Genomic DNA, 22,512 nt, shown 5'->3' on the forward strand with positions numbered 1-22,512 from the left:
CAATGGTATTAAATACATTCATAATGTCACGCAACCATCACTACCATCCGGCTCCATATTTCTTTCCACCTTGTAAAACTGAACCTCTGTCCCCATTAAACATAACTCCCCACTGTCCCCCCATCTCAGCCCCTGGCCACCACCATTCGACTTTTCATTTCTATGAACTGACTATTCTAAGCATCTCAGGTAAGTGGAATCACAGAGTATTTGTGTAACTGGCTTATTTCACTTAACCTAATGTCCTCAAGGTTCATCCACGTGATAGCAGTTGTCAGAATCCCCTTCCTTTTTTTTAAATTTATTTTGCTTTGTTTTGTTTTAATTTTATTTTTGGCTGCATTGGGTCCTCATTGCTGTGTGTGGGCTTTCTCCAGTTGGCGGCGAGCGGGGGCTACTCTTGGTTGCGGTGCGCAGGCTTCTCACTGCGGTGGCTTCTCTTGTTGCGGAGCACGGGCTCTAGGTGCGTGGGATTCAGTAGTTGCGGCACGCGGGCTTAGTCGCTCCGCGACTTGTGGGATCTTCCCGGACCAGGGATCAAACCCGTGTCCCCTGCATTGGCAGGTGGATTCTTAACCACTGCACCACCAGGGAAGTCCAATTTTTTTATATATATATTTATTTATTTACTTTGGCTGCATCAGGTCTTAGTTGCAGCACAGGGGATCTTTAGTTGCGGCACACGTGCAGGATCTAGTTCCCCAACCAGGGATCACACCCGGGCCCCCTACACTGGGAGCGTGGACTCTTACCCACTGGACCACCAAGGAAGTCCCTCCCCTGCTTTTTAAGGCTGAGTAATGTCCCGCTGTATGTACAGACCATGTTTTGCTTATCTATTTATCCACTGGTGGACACTGGGGTTGCTTTTACATTTTAGCTCCTGTGAATAATGCTATGAACGTGGGTGTACAAATATCTCTTCCAGACCTTGCTTTTAATTCTTTTGGTTATACCCAGAAGTGAAGTTGCTGGACCGTATGGTAGCTCTATTTTTACTTTTTTGAGGAGCTGCCATACTGTCTTCCGAAGTGGCTGTACCACTTTACATTCCCACCAACAAGGGTTCCAATTTCTCCACAGCCTCACCAGCACTTGCTATTTTCTGGGTTTGGTTTCGTTTTTGCTTTGATAGCAGCCATCCCAAAAGGTGTGAGGTCGCTCTCTTTGTAGTTTTGACTTTCATTTCCCTCCTGACCAGTGCATCTTTTCATGTGCTAACTGGCCTACGCGGCACTCAGCGTGGCTTGCGGGATTTTAGTTCCCCGACCAGGGATTGAACCTGGGCCACGCAGTGAAAGCACCGGGTCCTAACCACTGGACTGCCAGGGAATTCCCTAGACCCAACTGATTTTTGACAAAGGAGCAAAAGTAACTCAGTGGAAGGAGGATGGTCTTTTTTTTTTTTTTTTTGGCGGTACGCGGGCCTCTCACCACTGTGGACTCTCCCATTGCGGAGCACAGGCTCCAGATGCGCAGGCTCCGCAGCATGTGGGATCTTCCCGGACCGGGACACGAACCCGCGTCCCCTGCATCGGCAGGTGGACTCTCAACCACTGCGCCACCAGGGAAGCCCGAGGATGGTCTTTTTAATAAATGGTGCTGGAGCAGCTCAACATCCAGAGGCAACAGGTGAACCTTATACAAATATTAACTCAAAATAGATCACGAACTTAAGTGTAAAATTATAAAACTTTTAGAAAAAACACAGGAGAAAAATCTTCAGGATCTAGGGATAGGCAAATAGCTCTTAGACATAAAACACCAAAAGTACAATCCCCAGAAGCAAAAATTGATAAATTGTACTTCATCAAAATGAAAACCCTATTAAAATGCAAAAACATGCTATAGGAGGGGAAAAAATATTCACAAACTATATATCTACCCAAGGTCTTTTATCTAGAATTATAAAGTACTCTCAAAACTCAACAGGAAAATAACAATCCAGTTAAAAAATTGGGCCACAACATGAAAAGCTATTACAACCAAGAGTCTGTGCGGATGGCAAAGAAGCACATGAAAGATGTCCCAACATCACTGGCCACCAGGGAAACGCCCCTCACACCCACAGTGAGGCACACCGCACACCTGTCACAATGGCTGCCACTGAAAGGAGCAAGGACCCCAAATGCTGTTGAGGATGACAAGCTGGGGGGGATGTAATGGTGCAGCCGCTCTGGGAACAGTTGGGCACTTTCTTAAGACACTGAACATGCAACTACCCTACAACCCGGCGATTGCACTCCTGGGCGTTTACCCCAGGAGCCAAGACTTACCTTCACATGAAAACCTGAACATCCACGGCGGTTTATAGCAGCTGAATCCCTAACAGCCCCAAACTGAGAACAACTCAGACGTCCTTCAATGGCGGCTGGTTAAAGAAACTCTGGTCCTCAATACCAGGGAGCACCGCTCGGTGGTAAAGGAACCAACTACAGACACAGCACCAACTGGGAGGGTCTCCAGAGAATTCTGAATGAAAAGAGCCAGTCCTACAAAGGTTCTGCACTGCCTGCTTCCGTTTATAGAATGGTACTGAAATGATGAAACTACAAAATGAACGGACCAGTGGTGGCCAGGGCCTGAGGAGGTGGGCGTGGTGTAAGAGAGGGACAGAGGGACGTCCGTGACCCGTGATGTGGGCCCTGCTCCCGCAGGACCTGTTACCACTGGGGAGACAGGGTACACGGACTCCTCTGGTTTACTTCTTACAGCTGCACGTGAAGCTACAATTGTGTCAAAATTAAAACTTGCACTTAAAAAAAGCTGCCTGGGGCTTCCCTGGTGGCGCAGTGGTTGAGAGTCTGCCTGCCGATGCAGGGGACATGGGTTCGTGCCCCAGTCTGGGAAGATCCCACAGGCCGCAGAGCGGCTGGGCCCGTGAGCCATGGCCGCTGAGCCTGCACGTCCGGAGCCTGTGCTCCACAACGGGAGAGGCCACAGCAGTGAGAGGCCTGCGTGCCGCAAAAAAAAAAAAAAAAAAGCTGCCTGACACTACCTTTCTTTTGTTCTATATTATTAGGCTGCATACTCTGTCCTCGCCTCCTGCCATGACAATGCTTTTCTATTGAAAGAATAGACAGTAACTCAGTATTTTCCCTAGCATGGTTATCTGAATTTATTCCTGGTAGCTTTTAAAACATTTATTTCAACTTCCTAAGCCATTATTGGTATGTCATGTACTTCTTTAGGTTGGTAGTTATATTTGGAAGAAACTCATTTCTTTCATATGAGGTGTTTGATCTCAGGCATTTTGAGTTTGTTTTGTGCAGAGAATAATCTGAGTTTTTGAACTGACCACACCATTGTCCAGGCTGTAACTGATGAGCTCTTTGTACGTGGAAATCACTGTGAACCACTCAACCAACTTAAATCCAAAATAATGCAACCCTAGCCCAGCTTCAGCCTTGCCCCAACTCCCCGCCAGGGGACATCTGGCAATGTTCTGAGGACAGTCTCGGTAGTCACACCGTGGAGGGGGCGAGGGGCACTGGCTTCCAGGACGCTGCTAAACATCCAGCAACGCCCAGGAGTTTCCACCACAAAGAATAACTAAGCCCCAAATGCCAAGAGTGCAGAAGTGAGAACCCCGTGGCCAGATCCCAAAGATGCCCACGGCCACTGGGACACCCCCGACCAGAGGACTGGGACGGCGGCTGCGCTGCACATCCACGCCACTGAGACACAGTCGCTGGGCTGTGTTTGATGCACATGGGGTGAAGGCTCAGCTCCCGGGGGCCTGGCTAGGATCAGCATCACTACTCAGTCCTCACAACCAGCCCCCGAGCAAGGCATCACCGCTCCATTTACAGCTCAGGAGACAGGGCAGAGAATTAGAGCACTGGCCCGTGCTCACACAGGCAGGGGACATGCCGACCAGACCTCAAGGACAGCAGATCACACACGGCCGCCCCAAGGCCACCCTCCCTCCTCCCAGCCCCCTTTCTTGTCTCACAGCTGATAGACGGGGGTACTTACCTTCTGCTTCTGAGTCCTGAAACGTTAAGCACTTTTTATAAAAAGCGCCAATAACCTGAGAATTACTCTGTTACAAAAACAAGTGATAATTTTAGACTAACTTGCCTATTTCTAGTAGATTGCAAATTAGAACCATTTTTAGATCATAAACCATGTTTACACCTGCTTTGCAAACAAGTACCAAAAGCCATCAGAATCACTAAGTGCTTCTCCTCTGGGCTTCCCTGTCTCCCTCCTCCCTTTTTCCTCCTTCCCCTCGGCTTGTTCTGGAACGCGCGAAAGTCATGGCCACCAGGAACAGGCTTTTCCCTCAGGAACTCTGACCTCCAAAGAGACGGGCCACTTCCAGGGGACTGGGACAAGAATCTGGCTCATCTCCCAGTTATTATTTACATTTCTCAGACATAACTGAGAAATCTGGACACAGGAGCCAGATCAAACCCATGTGTCTCTGGCTGGGAATGTTCCCCGGGGTCACAGCACCGTGCAGCCGTATCTCTTCACCACTTTGTCCACGAGGACGTTAACCACGGCCTGCTTCCGCCTGAAGGCTTCATTTCTCCAGAGCCCACGACAGCCCAGAGCAAGGCCAGGCCCCCTGCCCCAAGTGTGAGGACCCCCCCACCCATCCGCTAAGCCTGCTCGCTGGTGGACACAGAGCGGACGTGGTCCAGGAGCCCAGCCGGCACAGCCAAGGGCCCTAATCTGGAGTGCACGGCACCCCGTCGTGACGAGAGGTAGGTTCTGGCTTCACCCCTCAGAGACACCACATATTACAACGTCCAATGATGTTGCATCACCAGAGATCATCAGGGAACGTAGTACTGGAGGATACGCTCAGAATCGGCTGGAGGACTCCTGAAAACCCCGATGGTGGGCACCCCTGGAGCTTGATTCAGGAGGCGGGGCGGGCCCAGGTGTCTTCATTCCACCGAGCCCCGAGCTGCTGGCTGCTGCTGGTGCAGGGACCCCACTCCCAAGGCCCAGTGAGCGCAGCCGTGGAGGGCGAGCTGACCTGCCTCCGCCCCGCTTGCTGCCCGGCCCGGCTCCTGCCCACTAGGCCGCACATCCTGCGACTCCAGGTCAACAACTGTCCCCTGCCTGAAGGGACAGGCCTGCAGGGTGTGGCAAGGTCACCAGCGCACAGGCCCAAGGCCAGCGGAAGGCAGGATGGGGAGGGGCAGCAAGGGCGGCTCGTGTGAAGGCGGCAAATCAGACAGCGGACGCCAGGCTAGGGCAGCCCTTGGCCTCTCATGCTCCCCAGGACAATCCGGCTCTAATGTAGAAGACGGATAACCAACAAGGACCTACTGTAGAGCACACGAAGTTGTACTCAATATTTTATAATAACCTAAGGGAAAAGAATCTGAAAAAAGAACATATATATGTATAACTGAATCACGGTGCCGTACACCTGAAACCAACACACGGACACAAACTACAAGGACCCTCTCTGTTCAAAATCTTCCAGCCTGTGTAGGAAGCTACTTGATAATGCACACAGCTCTGCACCCACAGCTCTCTCCTTTGGAAAAACATACCCAAAACAATATTGTGAATAATATTTTATTTAGTCATTTTTGTTTACAACTGAAACTCTGGGAACTCAAAATTAACATCTTTGCCCGTGAGCTTCTTATAGACACCAGAAAACGTTTCAACCTACAAGAAAAGAAATAACTCATCACAAAACATTTCAATACACATTCGTCTTAAAGCCTAAAGTCTGTGAAATTGTGCCCTGTATGGTTTTTCTCCTCAGCAACCAGGCAGAGAAGGAATATACCAGACATGCCTCTATAGTCCCAAGCTGGGGGCAAGCTCCTCTCGTGTCGTGGGACAGGCCTCCACAGCACTGCACCCGAGGGCTGGCTCCTCTAGGCCACTCGGCAGACCCCGGGGGACCCCAGAGGTTAATGATCTACCAGGAATGAAGCAAAGTGACAGTTCTCCCCAGATTCTAACACGACCACCACCCCGTCCATAAAAACAGCTTTACTAAAAGTCACACCATGGAATTACTTTACTTCAATTTCTCTAATAACTTAAAAGGTAGAGAACTCCATCTTTTAAAACATCCCCCAGGACTTCCCTGGTGGCGCAGTGGTTAAGAATCCGCCTGCCGATGCAGGGGACACGGGTTCGAGCCCTGGTCTGGGAAGATCCCACATGCTGCGGAGCAGCTAAGCCCGTGCGCCACAACTACTGAGCCTGCGCTCTACAGCCCGCAAGCCACAGCTACTGAGACCATGAGCCTAGAGCCCATGCTCCGCAACGAGAAGCCACCGCAATGAGAAGCCTGCGCATCACAACAAAGAGTAGCCCCCGCTCACCACAACTAGAGAAATCCCGCACGCAGCGACATAGACCCAACAGCCAAAAAAAAAAAAAAAACAAAACACCCCAATTTAAAACCTGACCTATAATCCAAGAGGAAGGGGGCCCTCAGTTCACAAAGATTGGTTCTGCTGCCACGTGGGGATGGGTTAGGCTGCATTCTACCCTTATCTGTTCTGGATCTTTCCATAATAAACAAGGCCTATTACCTTGTGTTCCACATTGTTCTGCTGTGCTTTATCCAAATGAACCTTTATGAGTCGGCTGCCGTCCAGCTTCACGCGGATCCTCTTGCCCACAATCTCACTTGGGAAAACCAAGTCCTCCAGGATGGCGTCGTGCACGGCTGTCAGAGTGCGGCTTGAAGAATAGAATACAGTGACAAAAGTGAGAAATCTAGCAGGTCTGCCCTCCTGGGAGCCCCAAGGGCACCTCTTGAAGTCAAAAACATAAATGGCAAACTCCAGGTTCCTGAAACCAGATTAACACTAGCTTTCAAGGAATCTACTTTCATTTAATGGATCACACCACGTGCCATTACCAAACTAGAACAGGTTAACAAACACCCCATTTTTTTTGGCTACACGGCACATCTTGGGGGATTTTAGTTCCCTGACCAGGAACTGAAGCCAGGCCTAACCACTGGGCTGCCAGAGAATTCCCGACACCCTATTATTTTATTTCAAAAGCTTAGAGTATTTTAAACGTGTTATCTTGTAAAGTACACATACACCAGCTATTATGACTGATTTTCTCCAGGGGATGGAGATTGACGATGACTTTTATTTTTATACATTATCTTTAGGTTTATTGTCAGTCGTATGATTTCTCGACTAAACCACTGCAGTAACCTCTTTCCTCTCTCCAAAACTATCCCATCCGTTGCTGTCAAAATAATCACTGATGTCATTACACACTTCACCTACTAAAGACCCTTTGAGGGCTCCCCTTGGCCTCCAAAATGCACCAAACCCCCCTTGTTCCCTGCGATGGAATGAGGTGACATCCCATCCCAAAAGACACTGCTCTATCACCAGCTCTAGGATGTGGCCCCTCCTACGAGGGTCCCCGGTTTCCAGCCCATCCCATCACACAAACTGCCAAGGGAACCATGCTCCTCTCCTGAGTATCATTTCAAGTTCACAATCCATCTGGCTGCCTGATGAGAAGGTTCAATTAATTCCAAACCTTTAGAGTATCAGCTTTGTACCACAGGATATCAGGAACGAGCAAATGAAAAGACAGCTCTCATTCTCAATGTTTATGCAGCTACCCTGTATTATGGAACGTGTCTAGGTCTTGTTCACCCCTCAGTGGATCAGACACTATGTTCTACTCATTTCTATTTCCTGTCTGGCAGCTCCCACGCACACAGAAGGGGCTCCTAAATAACTGCAAAGGCCTCACTGCCCCATGGCGGACCCACTTTCCAAAGCCTTTATCACCTCTCCAAAAGCAAATGAGATAGATGGCCCAATCGATAAATGACTGCTAACCACCGACGAAGCACTTCTTACTCTTACAGGATTAGGTAGGCACACATATGGAAACTTGCTAATTACTTCCTTCAAAACATAAATTAGGACGGAATCAAAGCTAGCCTCAAACTCAAATTCCAACCCAGTCTAAAGACTTTTTAAGGGGGAGCAGTGGCAACGCAACTTTAATAATCACAAAGCATAGGAACTAATCTGCTTCAGAAGAAAAATAACTGAAACCCCGCTACAGATGAGAAGCCAAAGAAAACATAAACCACAGCATTTAATCTGTTGTAGGAGAGAGATAACGACTGAGAAGGAAAATGAATCTGAAAGCAAGAAACCAGATTGGAAAGGGGTGGATTCACTCTGGCCTCCCAACTAGACCTCATTGTAGGAGAATGAAGACTCCAATGTCTAGACCAGGTCACTAGGAATGGGTTGAAGTGATTACCTGAGAAAATGTGGAAACAGGTTTGGGATGAAGGATAATTAAGGCTGTAGATTTGGGAGTCAGTGCCTTAGTTGGGTGCGAAGCAAAGGATCTGTCTTTATACTCAAGTACTAACTGGGGTTGTCAGAACTGAGATTATAAAACCACTTTTTAAGTATCATAATTAACAAACTAAACGTTCTTGATTATCCCCTGTATTTGATCTCTTGCAAACTGTCCAGAATAAAAAAAAAAAGCTAAATTCTTACGCTACTCCAGCTACTCCAACTGCCAGCTACTCCAACTTAAAACAAGCTCAGGGGCTTCCCTGGTGGCGCAGTGGTTAAGAATCCACCTGCCAATGCAGGGGACACGGGTTCGAGCCCCGGTCTGGGAAGGTCCCACATGCTGCGGAGCAATTAAGCCTGTGTGCCACAACAACTGAGCCTGCGCTCTAGAGCCCGCGAGCCACAACTACTGAGCCCACGTGCCTAGAGCCCGTGCTCTGCAACAAGAGAAGCCACTGCAATGAGAAGCCTGCGCACCAACACGAAGAGTAGCCCCTGCTCGCCGCAACTAGAGAAAGCCCGTGCGCAGCAACAAAGAATAAATAAAATTTATATTTAAAAAAAAAAAACAAGCTCAAGGTACTGACCAACACTCCGAGTTCCAGAAAACCTGGAACCGGCCTTTCTAGGCTCACCACTACTCCCTCTCCCCACTCCACCACAGCATATGGTACAACACATCCACCCACAACACTGGAGACCCATCACTTCCTATTTTGTAGGAACTTTAGAAACAAGACTGACTGTAAATTCCAGCGTCACTAATGCTAGCTGTAATGAGCAAACGATGGGGGAGTCTCCTCATCCCATAAGCAGGGATGCTAATACTACAAATTCACAAGGTTGGCCTCTCTGGCAGTTAGAGGGATGCCTGAGTATTGTTTTCTCAAACTGGTCCAAGGGCAGGATCTGCAGCGATCCAATAATCCAAGTCTATGAAACCAGAGACTTCAACAAAATACCAGAAGGCCCAAAGAGCCAACTTGCAATATCTAAGTTTCTGTCAGATAACCTGCAGTTCGATCAAATTTACAAAGCCTCGTCCACCAGCAACTACAACTGCACTGACACCTTCAACTCGTGATGTGAGCAACAGAAAAATCTCATCTTTCAGCCTTAATCCACAGCAGAAGTCAACAATGAGGATGACAGGTCGCAGCCCACCTGCACATCTGGTGTGCTTTACCCCACGGCACTCAACTCAAGATTCCTCCCCACTGTTCCTACCCTTTGCCCAAAGAACTGGAGGAAACAATCTCATCTTTTGTGATAACAGTAACCTATTATACCACCTATGTGAATATACGTAATTCCTACCTCCAGAGTTACTTTTAAAACATTTCGCATATAATTACAGAAAAAGCTAAGTCACTTGATAGAAGTCCCCGTGCGAATGGATTTCCTACGTTAACAACATTTAATTTTAGGAGCCTACTCCAGCTGACTATAAACAACACACGCCAGTCAAGAATTGTTGACAAGAGTGGTGCGTTTTTCATGCTGCTAAAACTTACCTCCTGGGACGTTTTTGCTTATTTTTTGTACGGCTTTTTCGAGTTGGCTTAGGCAGAATTCTCCTCTGTAAAGTAAAAATTATCACGCAACAACAAAAAAAAAGACCGTAAGTAAGTCGGCAGAAAACAAAGCACTGTCAACCTGCTTTAAAAACCAAAGGACTCCACGGCTGAATAAATGCAAAGCTCCAGAAAGCCAAACAACCTAGATCCAACAAGGTACTGAGAAATCCTCTTACGTACTCCCCGATTTCTCGGTAATTCTTTCAGAATCCGTGGCTTACATTAAAATGCAACTGGAAAATGTTGGCTGCTCCATGATATGACTGATCTCCCAAAGATCACACCCCTTTTCACGTCCCATCTGGCCCACTACCCACTTCAGTACTAAGCCAGGATACCACTCCGTTAATTCCTCATCAGCCGGGCACTTAATTTCTATAGATTTCTGTTTGCAGGAAGGCCAGATAACTTTAAAAACAAAACAAAACAAAACCTCTCGACCGTGTTCCACTTTCCCTACATACCATTTCTTTGCATCTCTTTTCCTCCCCAAACCTACGTCTGACGCACCAGGCAGGAAAACCTCGCTGAACCTCAGACAGGCAATTCCATCAGGCTGAAAACTCAGGCTCACTGCAAGCACACGTCTCACCGCGATCACCTGTGTGCACCCCCGGTGCACCGACGGCGCTGCACACACAGAGCCGCCTTCGCATTAACAGCAGCCGTGCGCCGCCTCCCTTTAGCCCAGTGCGAGCACCCTAAGCTCCGGGAACAGCTTCTTCACACTCGCGAGCGACGTATAACGGGACTCGCAAGACGGCGCATTCAGCAGCAGCACAGCTACCTGCGCAATAAAAACAACGTGCTTCCCGCTGAACTTCTTCTCCAGCTCCCGCACGAGCCGGACCTGGATCTTCTGGAAAGACTTCAGCTGAGGAACAGGAACGAAGATTATGATAGCTTTCCGACCGCCACCAACCTCAATTTCCTGGGAAAGAGAGAGCAGAGAGGCGCACTCTCGCTTAGGCCCCCAGCGCCGCCCCTCCGGTCTGGCCCAGCTGAAGCGGTAACGCGCCGCGCCGACACCGTCACACGCTCGACACCCGAGTCGCTGGGGCGTCCCGCCAACAGCACGTGCCCCGAAGCCCCACTGTACCTTGGCGGCCGTGATGTTCAGCTCCCGCAGCTGGGCCTTGAGGTCCGAGTTCATCTCCAGCTCCAGGAGGGCCTGCGGGAGAAGAGGCAGGAGGGCACCCTCAGCGCCCGGACCCCGGACCCCGGACCCCGTCGCGGCCTCTGCGCTCCGCCCGCCCCCTCACCTGGGAGATGCCCGACTCGAACTCGTCCGGCTTCTCGCCATTAGGCTTCACGATTTTCGCGCTGGAACTGAACATGGCCGGCACCTGGAAGCACGGAGCGCTCAAGCCGGGCGGCCCGCGACCCCGCCCGCCCACCCGCCCGCACGGCCCGGCCCCGGTCCCAGCCCCAGCTCCCCCCGCACACGCCATCGGGGCCCGCGGGCCAGGTAATCGGCCGCATCTCCACCCGGGGACCCCAGACGTGTGCCCCTCAAAGCCATCGGGCCAGCACAGCGGCGTCCGGCAACATACCTTGACCAAGCGGCCAACGCTCTCTGCAGCCGCCGACTCCAGTAGGCTTGGGAAGAGGCCTAGATCTCGCGAGAGTTCATTAAATCCCGGCGGCAGAGGGGAAGAGGCGGGAATAGTGCGAGTCAACAAACCGGAAGAACCACTGAGAAAAGGTGGAAGCCTAGAGAGTCCCAGGAAGAGGCTCCGGAGGACCAGTGCGTTGGCTACGCTTTTCGCCCGCGAGAGCCTCCTCTTCCGGGCGGTTTGCGGGAGTTTTTCTGCGTTCCCTGGAAGTTTGAGGCGGTAGCCGGGTGGCCGGGCCGGAGTCTGGGCTGGAGCCCCGGGCCCGAGAAAAGCAACCTGGGCTACCCCTGAGGTTAGGACGTAACTTAACACGAGGAAGGGGCTTCCCTGGTGGCGCAGTGGTTAGGAATCCACCTGCCAATGCAGGGGACATGGGTTTGAGCCCTGGTCAGGGAAGATCCCACATGCCGCGGAGCAGCTAAGCCCGTGCGCCACAACTACTGAGCCTGCGCTCTAGAGCCCACGAGCCACAACTACTGAAGCCCGCGTGCCTAGAGCCCGTGCTCCACACAAGAGAAGCCACGACAATGAGAAGCCCGCACACCACAACTAGACAAAGCCCACGCGCAGCAATAAAGACCCAATGCAGCCAAAAATTAATTAATTAATTAATTAAAAAACAAAAAACACGAGGAAGCTGAAGTCCCTGCTGAAGCAATGGGAAGGAGTCACAGACTTGGATGCCAGTTCTGTGTGTAGAGAACCCAAAGGATGACATTTGTGAAAGCTCTTTGGAAACGAAGTGCTTTACAAATAAATGTGATTTTCAGGCCACACGTGGCTCTCGTATTGACTGCTTGGTGCGGCCGACAATTCTGAGACATCTGCGAACGGCGGTGGTGGGGCGGCCTGAAGCTGGAGGAGAACCACCCCAAGGGGTGAAGACCTGGGGGCCAGATGCAGGACGCGCGATTCCAGGAGGAGGGCCAGAGCGGGGGAAAGATGATTGGGAAGAGTCGGGGCTCGAGCTGGAGAAACGGATGTGGTCAAGGTGTGGTGAGAGATGGCGAATTGCCTTAGAATGGACCAAGAAGTCAACAGAAGAATGTTTTGTTGGAAAAGTGCCTACCGTCCTGTCACTTGAAACTCATGTGTAAAGCACTACCTGCCCTAGACAGGAGCCAAAAATACAATTCACAAATAATTGTTAATGCGAATGTTCCGTGCTAATACTGCCCTAGGTGCTAGTTATAAGGGAAACCCACGGGATCCTTGCCCTCGCGAGATTGCAGGTTAGAGAACATAATATCCCATAAATTGTATGGCTAAATATATAATGATGAATTGTAATAACACATAACAGTAAAATGAGTAAAGGTGGCCAGGAGGATTCATGCTTTAAGAAGTCATGGAATTCTTTGGAAGAGATGGAATTAACCAGCAATGTGGAAGAGTAGTCACCAGGGAGAAGGGCATTTCTGACGCAGGGAACTACTTGTGCCACATTATCTGGCAAAGGGGAGATAACTTAGTCTACTTGAGCTTCAGTTTCCTCACTTGTCAAATTTAACAGCAATTATCTACATGGGCCAGGCGCTGTGGAAAATGCTGAAAACAATACACTAGGTGATCTCTAAGATTTCCAACAACTTTAAATAAGCTAAGATTGTGTTCATCTCAGATTTTTAAAGCTGTATATGCTTCTCTAATAATGTTTCAAAAAAAAGGGCAACTAACTATCTCACTGGAAAATTAAGAGTCAGCTTGGGACTTGTTCAAGAGAGAAAGTATAGCTGCATCTGCAGTCTTATCTGGGCAGCCATTCTGAACCCTCTTGATGAACCATTTCCATGTCAATGCTCTACATGCCTTTTCAATCTGGCTTCTGTGTCAGCCACTCCACCAAAGCAGCACTCCAAAAGTGCCTTCAGTAAAGTACTTTCTGGTTTCCAGTACTTTGATGAGAGGAGTGGTGAGAGAAGACATCCTTGCCTTGTTCCCCAACCCTGGGGGAAAGCATTCTGTCTTTCATCAGTAAGTATATGACGTTAACCTTAGGTTTCCATAGATATTCTTTATCTTTATTTATTGAGGAAGTTCCCTCCTATCCCTATTTTCTAAGACTTTTTATCATAAATGGGGTTATGCATTTTATGCATCGATTAATCACGTGAGTTTCTCTTTTTAGCCTGTTAATATTGTAGACTACATTAATTGTTATTCACATATTGAACCCACCTTGAATGTCTGGAATAAACCCCAGTTGGAAATAGGATACAATTCTTTTTCATATTACTGGGTTCCATTTACTAACATTTTTTATGAGGATTTTTTTTTTTTTTTTTTTTTTTTGTGGCACGCGGGCCTCTCACTGTTGTGGCCTCTCCCGTTGCGGAGCACAGGCTCCGGACGCGCAGGCTCAGCGGCCATGGCTCACGGGCCCAGCCGCTCCGCGGCATGTGGGATCTTCCCGGACCAGGGCACGAACCCGTGTCCCCTGCATCGGCAGGCAGACTCTCAACCACTGCGCCACCAGGGAAGCCCTATGAGGATTTTTTATGTCTGTGTTCACAAGGGACGTTGGTCTGTAGTTTTCTTTTTTGTACTGTTTTTGTCAGGTTTTGGTATTAGGTTAATACGAGCATCATAAAATAACTTGGGAAGTGCTCCCTCGTCTTTAATTTTCAGAAAAAAAATTGTGTAGAATCAGTGTTAATTCTTCAAGCATTGGGTTGAATTCTGCCATGAAATCATCAGGGCCTGGAGATTTCTTTTTCCAGGGTTTTTTACTATTATGAATTCAATTTCCTAATAGTTACAAGGTTATTCGAATTATCTCTTTCATATTGGATGAGATTTGGCGGTTTGTGCTTTTAGAGGAATTGGTTCATTTCATTTAAACTGTTGAATTTATGCGAGTAGAATTGTTCATAATATCCCCTTATTATCCTTTTAATGTTCATAACAGTAAAAGATACCTTTTTAAGTAGGTTTCATGGGGAACCTTCAAGTCAATACATTATTTCCAGTTCCTGTAAGAATGAAAATACTACCTGGAAACAGAGAACGTACCCCCAGGGTTAGTTTAGCAGAAGAGCAGGGACATGATAAAAGAGGTATAAGAGAACATTTGGGCAGTGATTCGGAGAGTGGAGTCTGTTAGGGGGGACAGAAAAGCACCCCTTCTTTAGGAAGATTTGACCTTCCAGAGATCAGAGGAAGGTCACTCCATACCTAGAAAGGAGAGGTTTTACAACAGGAGAAAAGAAATATAGAAAAAGTATAGATTGGAGGCACTGGAGTCAAATTTTGCTTAGGCCTCTGCCTAACTGAAATACAGTTCTAAGTTGTTTATTCAGGAGAGGTGCCGTTATGAACACAGAGTCCTTGCCATACTGGAATACAGCAACATTTTCGTTAGCTAGTGGAGCGTAAATAGCCCACATCTACCTTACAGTTGGTTATTAAATTGGCATCACTGTCAATATATCGACTTCTAACAAGTACCTCAATCCATTGTCTTGTAAGCCCTTTGCAAATGGGAATAGCCAAAGGGTGACCAAGGGAGATGAGGTCATCCCCGCTTGCTACATCAGTATTAGTTGTAATTGTACTACATTGTTCATCCAGGCATGAAGTTAACTCCATGTCCACTCTGAAAGGCACAGCATATGTAGAGGCTTAATGACAGCCATTTTCCTGCACACTCAGGGCCCTGCTCAATTGCTGGCATCAGTCACAGATGCAACATAATGATGCCTTTCTTCCCTCCTAGCCTCAGGCTGCATTAGTTTTCCTGCAGGGGAAAGCCTTGGCTGTGGGAAGAATAGGCACATTACAACTAAAACATGCCTGCTGACCAGGAAGGTCAGGAAAGCCTTAAACTGGTGCAAGTAGGTGAAGCAAGCAATGAAAAATGACTATATTAGGAAATCCAGCTGCAAACCCAAATGTTAAAAAGGTATTTTGTCCTTTCTCCCTACCCCCAAGAATGCTACTGAGTGAGCATCTGGACAAGGGCATGAGGGAGAATTGAGGGGCCCCAGGACACCAACCCAGGCTGCCCTGGACGCTGTGAGCAGAGGTCAAGGCGGCCTCTGTCCAGTGGCCTGTGTACAGCTGATGAGGAATAGAGTCAAGTGCCCATATTGCAGGTTGTTCCTCCTTTTTCCGAGGGAACAGATGCAGCATCTTCATCACTTCAAGCATTTTTTTAGTATCTCAAGAAACAATTGTGTAACAAAACTTTCTTAAAAACTAACAACTTCTTGTAAATCCAATTAACATATATTAAAGAACCTAAAGCTTTCTTTAGATATACCAATATTAAACTAGGTTTCACCTAAAAATCATTAGTGTAAACCAATTACTCAGATATATATTTCAAATAACTGCCACTGGGCTGTCACTCTAAACAGACCAAACTATCCCTTACATATGGTTATGAGAGAAAGACCAAGGATGTACTCTTTCTCCCTTGACCGAAAGTTATTTGTACAATGGGTCTAATTCTCATAGACATTTCTATACAAAATTCTAGATCTTCCCAGACTGAAAACTACTTACCAACCTGAAAACCAGTTGATTGACTTATCTACTAACAGATTTAGGACACAGGCTTCCTAGATTCTTATTCATAACCCTCATGGCATGTGCTGAACTTTTAAAACTTGGAACCTGAGAGAATGTTGCATGTGTACATTTAATAGGTGTTTTTAATGTAAAAAACACAAACACATGGAGGCTAAACAATACGTTACTAAATAACCAAGAGACCACTGAAGAAATCAAAAAGGAAATCAAAAAATACCTAGAGACAAATGACAATGAAAACACGATGATCCAAAACCTATGGGATGCAGCCAAAGCAGTTCTAAGAGGGAAGTTTATAGGTATACAAGCCTACCTCAAGAAACAAGAAAGATCTCAAATAAACAATCTAACTTTACATCTAAAGGAACGCGAGAAAGAAGAAAAAACAAAACCCAGAGTTAGTAAAAGGAAAGAAATCATAAAGATCAGAGCAGAAATAAGTGAAATAGAAACAAAGGAAACAATAGCAAAGACCAATAAAACTAAAAGCTTGTTCTTTGGGGAGATAAACAAAATTGATAGAACTTTAGTCAGACTCATCAAAAAAAGAGGGAGAGGACTCAAATCAATAAAATTAGAAACAAAAAAGGAGAAGTTACAATGGACACCACAGAAATACAAAGCATCCTAAGAGACTACTACAGGCAACTCTGTGCCAATAAAATGGACAACCTGGAAAAAATGGACAAATTCTTAGAAAGGTATAACCTTCCAAAACTGAACCAGGAAGAAATAGAAAATATGAACAGACCAATCACAAGTAATGAAATTGAAACTGTGATTAAAAATCTTCCAACAGGGCTTCCCTGGTGGCACAGTGGTTGAGAGTCCACCTGCCGATGCAGGGGACACGGGTTCGTGCCCCAGTCCAGGAAGATCCCACATGCTGCGGAGCGGCTAGGCCCGTGAGCCATGGCTGCTGAGCCTGCACGTCTGGAGCCTGTGCTCCGCAACGGGAGAAGGCCATGGCAATGAGAGGCCCACGTACCGCAAAAAAAAAAAAAAAAAAAACTAACAAAAGAATTACCATATGACCCAGCAATCCCAGTACTGGGCATATACCCAGAGAAAACCATAATTCAAAAAGACACATGCACCCCAGTGTTCATTGCAGCACTATTTACAATAGCCAGGACATGGAAGCAACATAAGTGTCCATCAACAGACGAATGAACAAAGAAGACGTGGTACATATTATAATGGAATATTACTCAGCCATAAGAAGGAATGAAATTGGGTCATTTGTAGAGACGTGGCTGGATCTAGAGACTGTCATACATTGTGGAGTAAATCAGAAAGAGAAAACAAATATTGTATATTAATGCATATATGTAGAATCTAGAAAAATGGTACAGATGAGTCAGTTTGCAAGGCAGAAATAGAGACACATGTAGAGAACAAATGTATGGACACCAAGGGGGGAAAACCATGGCAGGGGGGGATTAATTGGGAGATTGGGATTGACATATATACACTAATATGTATAAAATAGAGAACTTATAAGAACCTGCTGTATAAAAAAATAAAAATTAAAAAATAGGTGCTTTTAGTCTCACAGTCACAACTTATTCTACTGATATTTATGTTAGATAATACCTGCTAACTGGTTTTTATGCATTTGCTAGTTTCTTTATTCTTTAACTGTACAATAAATAAGTCAGTAATACGGTGATTGAGTAACAAGCCTCAAGAGAAATATGATCTGTCTTATTCTCTGGCTTGTAAGATAATTTGTTAACCTTTTTCTGGTGTATCATCATGGACCTCTGACTCATATTCACTTTATATCAACAAACCTCAGCCACTATTCTCCTTCAATGTTGAAGTTGTCTTACTCAGTTTGGGCCAGAAGGAGCCCCTTTTAAATCAGTTCCTGTGTCCTGTGATTGCCATTAATCTCTATGCATCTTCTCACTTTCTGGCATAAGGAGGTGTTCCAGGCTCATTTTGTACTATTCTGTCTCAGACATGGGATTAGCCTTTTCTCCAAAAAGCCTTGATTCCTTTGATTAAAAAGTGATATTGGAGGCTGGAATTTCAGTACTAGGGTGCATCATGGAGGTCCTCTTACACCACTTCAGTAGACAGGGCTAGAAAAGATGCATTTTTACAATAGTTTTTTCATATAAAGCCATGAGTTCATATTGATATTTCCAGTCCAGTTCTAACAGAACAGTTCCTTTTAATATCCTTGACTATATAATTGTATCTCCTTTTATAATAAACAACTTAAACATGAATGCACAATTTACCTAAACATGTAAATACAATTACTTACTTCCTTTATCTGGCAGTATGAGAGAACAAATTCAAAATAACAATTCAGGACTTCCCTGGTGGTGCACTGGTTAAGAATCCACCTGCCAATGCAGGGGACACGGGTTCAAGCCCTGGTCCGGGAAGATCCCACATGCCATGTGCGCCACAACTACTGAGCCTGCGCTCTAGAGCCCATGAACCACAACTACTGAGCCCACGTACTACAACTACTGAAGCCCACACACCTAGAGCCCGTGCTCTGCAACAAGAGAAGCCACCACAATGAGAAGCCCGTGTACTGCAACGAAGAGTAGCCCCCACTCACCACAACTAGAGAAAGCCTGTGCACAGAATGAAAACCCAACACAGCCAAAAATAAATAAAATACATTTTTTAAAAATAACAATTTAATATTCATATAAATCATACAATTGTTACTGAACCAAACGTGGGTCTGCTCAGCTGCATGCAGCAAAGCCAATTTACTGACCCCTGGTTGTGGTGAAGGAAAGTACAGAATTTATTGCAGACGCCAAGCAAGGAGAATGGATGGCTCATTCTCGAAAGAACCAAACTCCCTGATGGCTTTCAGGGAAAGGTTTTTAAAGACAGGGTGAGGGAGAGGGTTAAGGGATGCGTAATTGACTCATGCATGTCCTTTTGATTGGTCGGTGGTGAGGTAACAGGGTGGCATTTTAGGAGTCAACATCATCAACTTTCTGGTTCCATTCAATCTTGGGGCGGCATGCCGGCAGTCAGCATGCATGCCGGTGGTCAGCATGCAGTCAACTTCCTCCACCTGGTTGGGGTTTTAGTATCTGCAAAACAACTGAAGAATATGCGTCAGACTTACCTTTACTTTTGAAACAGAACTGGGAGTTATTGTGACTGATATATTTTTTAAGTTATGGATGTTCTCCTGCCTGACTGTCCTATCTTTGTTTCTGCATTCTTTACTTCCCCAAATATTAACTGCTAGGGCCTGTTCTTTGCTCCACATGTAGGAGCCTAGGAGGTCACAGTGTATTTCAATAGCCTCTTTTCCCAATTAATAATAAGCGAGGACACAAACAGGTCTGTCACTGGGAAGACCTCTACTGGGCCTGCTCAGTTTCAGTTCCCCCTTTTCTTTGACTCTTTTCCATCCTGAGAGGAGCAGGGGATGGGACAAGAAAGATAATACAGTTTTAAATAAAGAGGTTAATCATAAACTCAGCACAGGAACTCAGTTTGGGGAGAACTTAATTTCACAATTGCTTAATGAAACTCAAAAATTTTCTAGTAGGATTTAAAGTTTGTTTGCTTTGTTCCACATTATGTCTCATTCTGGTGTGTATTGAAATTTCTCTGATAGAGAGTTTAGGTCAATCATTTGAGATTGTTTTCACTTTAAGGATCTTTTAAAAAAATAGTTATTTATTTGTTTGTTTATGCATTTTAGCTGCACTGGGTCTTAGTTGTGGCACGCGGGATCTTCGTAATGGCATGCAGGGTCTTTAGTTGCGGCATGTGGACTCTTAGTTGCAGCATGCATGTGGGATCTAGTTCCCCAACCAGGGATCGAACCCAGGCCCCATGCATTGGGAATGCAGAGTCTTACCCACTGGACCACCAGGGAAGTCCCCACTTTGGGAATCTTGACATCCTAACAACTAATAGTTCTAAGGTCATAGAACAGGGTAGTTTTCAGCTAGACAGAAGACACAAGAGTTTATTTTACCTCCAGTTAATGGAAAGAACTTCAACAACTCAGTCTCCAGAATTCTTTAATGGGTTCATTTACCTACCACCTAACATCTATCATTTTGTCAGTATACCAATGGCTAGATGCATGTACAATAGTGAGGAAAGGGAATTTTTTTTTTTTTTGGCTGTGCCGCACAGCATATGGGATATTGTTTCCCTGACCAGGGATGGAGCCTGTGCGTCCTGCCATGGAAGTGCAGAGTCTTAATCACTGGACTGCCAGGGAAGTCCCAGGAATGGGAATTTTAGAGTCTCTGGTAGAACTAGGTTGTTATTTGCTCCAAACCAGAACTGTATCTTTTTATCAAATCAGTAATTTTTGAATTTCCTATCTTGTTTTTCCTTTTCTGAAGCCAATTTTTGGGCCTCTCTAGCAAGTTTTTCTAAATTATCATTTGGGGAAATAGCACTTTGGACCATGACAGAGGTTTGGCTGCTGTTGGCCCCTTTAAGGGCAGCATTTGTTGCAGAAATACCAGCAAGGTGTTTTCCCGTAGCTTCCAGAGAGTCAAGTTTATATATACCACATCTTCTTTATTCATTCATCTACCAGTGGACAATTAAGTTGCTTCTTTTACTGAACCAAACTTGGGTCTTCAGGCTGTCTTTTCCACATTATATATTCTTGCCTCATCTGTCATAGAGTCATTGGCCATATAAGTGTGGGTTTATTTCTGGGCTCTTTGTTCTGTTCCATTGATCTATGTGTCTGAATTTGTGCCAGTAGCATCCTATTTTGATGACTGTATCTTTGTGGTATAGCTTGAAATCAGGGAGCATGATACCTCCAGTTTTGCTCTTCTTTCATAAGATTGTTTTGGCTATTCAGCGTCTTTGTATTTCCATACAAATTTTAGAATTGTTTCTTCTAGTTCCGTGAAAAATGCCAGTGGTATTTTGATAGGGATTGCAATGAATCTGTAGATTGCCTTGGGTAGTATGGAGAATTTAACAATATTAATTCTTTCAATCCATGAGCACAGCGTATCTTTCCATTTGTTTGTGTCATCTTCAGTTTCTTTCATCAATGTCTTATAGTTTTCCAAGCACAGATATTTACTTTCTTAGATTTACTCCTAGGTATTTTATACTTTTTGATAAGATTGTAAAATGAGATTGTTTTCTTAATTTTATTTGATAGTTTGTTGTTATTGTATAGAAACACAACAGATTTCTGTATATTAATATTGTATCCTGCAACTTTACTGAATTCACTAATAAGTTCTAGTGGTTTTTTGGTGGTGTCTTTAGGATTTTCTATGTATAATATGATGTCATCTGCAAACAGTGACAGTTACTTCTTCCTTTCCAATTTAAAATCCTTTTATTTCTTTTTCTTCTGTGATGGCTGTGGCTAGGACTTCCAATATTATGTTGGATAAAAGTGGTGAGAGTGGGCATCCTTGTCTTGTTCCTGATCTTAGAGGAAATGCTTTCAGCTTTTCACCCTTGAGTATGATGTTAGCTGTGAGCTTATCATATATGGCCTTTATTATGTTGAGGTATGTTCCCTCTCTGCCCACTTTGTTGAGAATTTTTATCATAAATGGATGTGGATTTTGTCAAAAGCTTTTCATGCATCTATTGAGATAATCATGTGATTTTTCTTCAATTCATTAATGTGGCATATCATATTGATTAATTTGTAGATATTGAACCATCCTTGCATCCCTGGGATAAATCCCGCTTGATCATGATATATGATTGTTTTAATGTTTTGTTGAATTTGGTTTGCCAATATTTTGTAAGGGCTTTTTTAAAATCAATGTTAGTCAGTGATACTGACCTGTAATTTTCTTTTTTTGCGGTATCTTTGTCTGGTTTTGTTATCAGAGTGAGGCTGGCCTTGTAAATGAGTTTGGAAGCCATCCTTCCTCTTCAATTTTTTTGAATGGTTTCAAGAAGATAGGTGTTAACTCATTTAAATGTTTGGTATAATTCATCTGTGAAGCCCTCTGGTCCTGGCCTTATGTTTGTTGGGAGTTTTTTGATTACTGATTCAACTTCATTACTAGTCATTGGTCTGTTCATATTTTCTGTTTCTTCTATCTTTGGAGATTATATGTTTCTTGGATTTTATCGATTTCTTCTAGGTTGTCCATTTTATTGGCATATAATAGTTCACAGTAACCTCATGATTCTTTGCATTTCTGTGGTGTTGGTTGTAACCTCTCCTCTTTCATTTCTAATTTTATTTTGGGGGGGGTCTCTTTTTTATTTCTTGATAAGTCTGTCCAAAGGTTTATCAATTTTGCTTCTATTTTCAAGAAACCACCTCTTAGTTTCATTAACCTTTTCTATTTTTTTTAGTCTCTATTTCATTTATTTCTGCTCTGATCTTTATTATTTCTTTCCTTCTACTAACTTTGGGTTTTGTTTGTTCTTCCTTTTCTAGTTACTTTACATGTAAGGTCTGGTTGTTCATTTGAGATTTTTCTAGTTTCTTGAGGTAGGCTTGTATCATTATAAACTTCCCTCTTAGAACTG

General features: G+C 45.3%; 1 protein-coding gene and 1 long non-coding RNA gene across 2 annotated transcripts; both read right to left on the bottom strand.

Annotated features, from left to right (window-relative positions):
• Window positions 1-624: 624 nt before the first annotated feature.
• LOC113624105 (uncharacterized) lies at window positions 625-22,512 on the bottom strand. Its single transcript, XR_003434218.1, has 2 exons — window positions 22,195-22,512; window positions 625-775 (listed from the first exon to the last, which is right to left on the bottom strand). It is a non-coding gene; the product is annotated as an uncharacterized LOC113624105 (long non-coding RNA).
• On the bottom strand, window positions 5,529-11,537 carry RPS7 (ribosomal protein S7). The gene is made up of 7 exons (XM_027113867.1): window positions 11,425-11,537; window positions 11,134-11,217; window positions 10,971-11,042; window positions 10,659-10,802; window positions 9,809-9,873; window positions 6,525-6,675; window positions 5,529-5,640 (listed from the first exon to the last, which is right to left on the bottom strand). Exons 2-7 carry the CDS (start codon window positions 11,206-11,208, stop codon window positions 5,563-5,565), a joined length of 585 nt encoding a protein of 194 aa, XP_026969668.1. The 5' UTR covers window positions 11,209-11,217; window positions 11,425-11,537; the 3' UTR covers window positions 5,529-5,562.

The sequence above is a fragment of the Aethalodelphis obliquidens genome, unplaced genomic scaffold (assembly GCF_003676395.1).
Source record: "Aethalodelphis obliquidens isolate GAN/ISIS:26980383/991018 unplaced genomic scaffold, ASM367639v1 scaffold12, whole genome shotgun sequence".
Lineage (NCBI taxonomy): Eukaryota > Metazoa > Chordata > Mammalia > Artiodactyla > Delphinidae > Aethalodelphis > Aethalodelphis obliquidens.

Excerpts from the sequence above, each read along its gene's own strand:
- RPS7 (XM_027113867.1), bottom strand. The coding sequence starts at position 11,208 with ATGTTCAGTTCCAGCGCGAAAATCGTGAAGCCTAATGGCGAGAAGCCG. Across the intron at positions 10,803-10,970 it reads TGAACATCACGGCCGCCAAG|GAAATTGAGGTTGGTGGCGG; the intron begins GTACAGTGGGGC and ends TCTCTTTCCCAG. Across the intron at positions 5,641-6,524 it reads AGAACAATGTGGAACACAAG|GTTGAAACGTTTTCTGGTGT; the intron begins GTAATAGGCCTT and ends CTTTTCTTGTAG.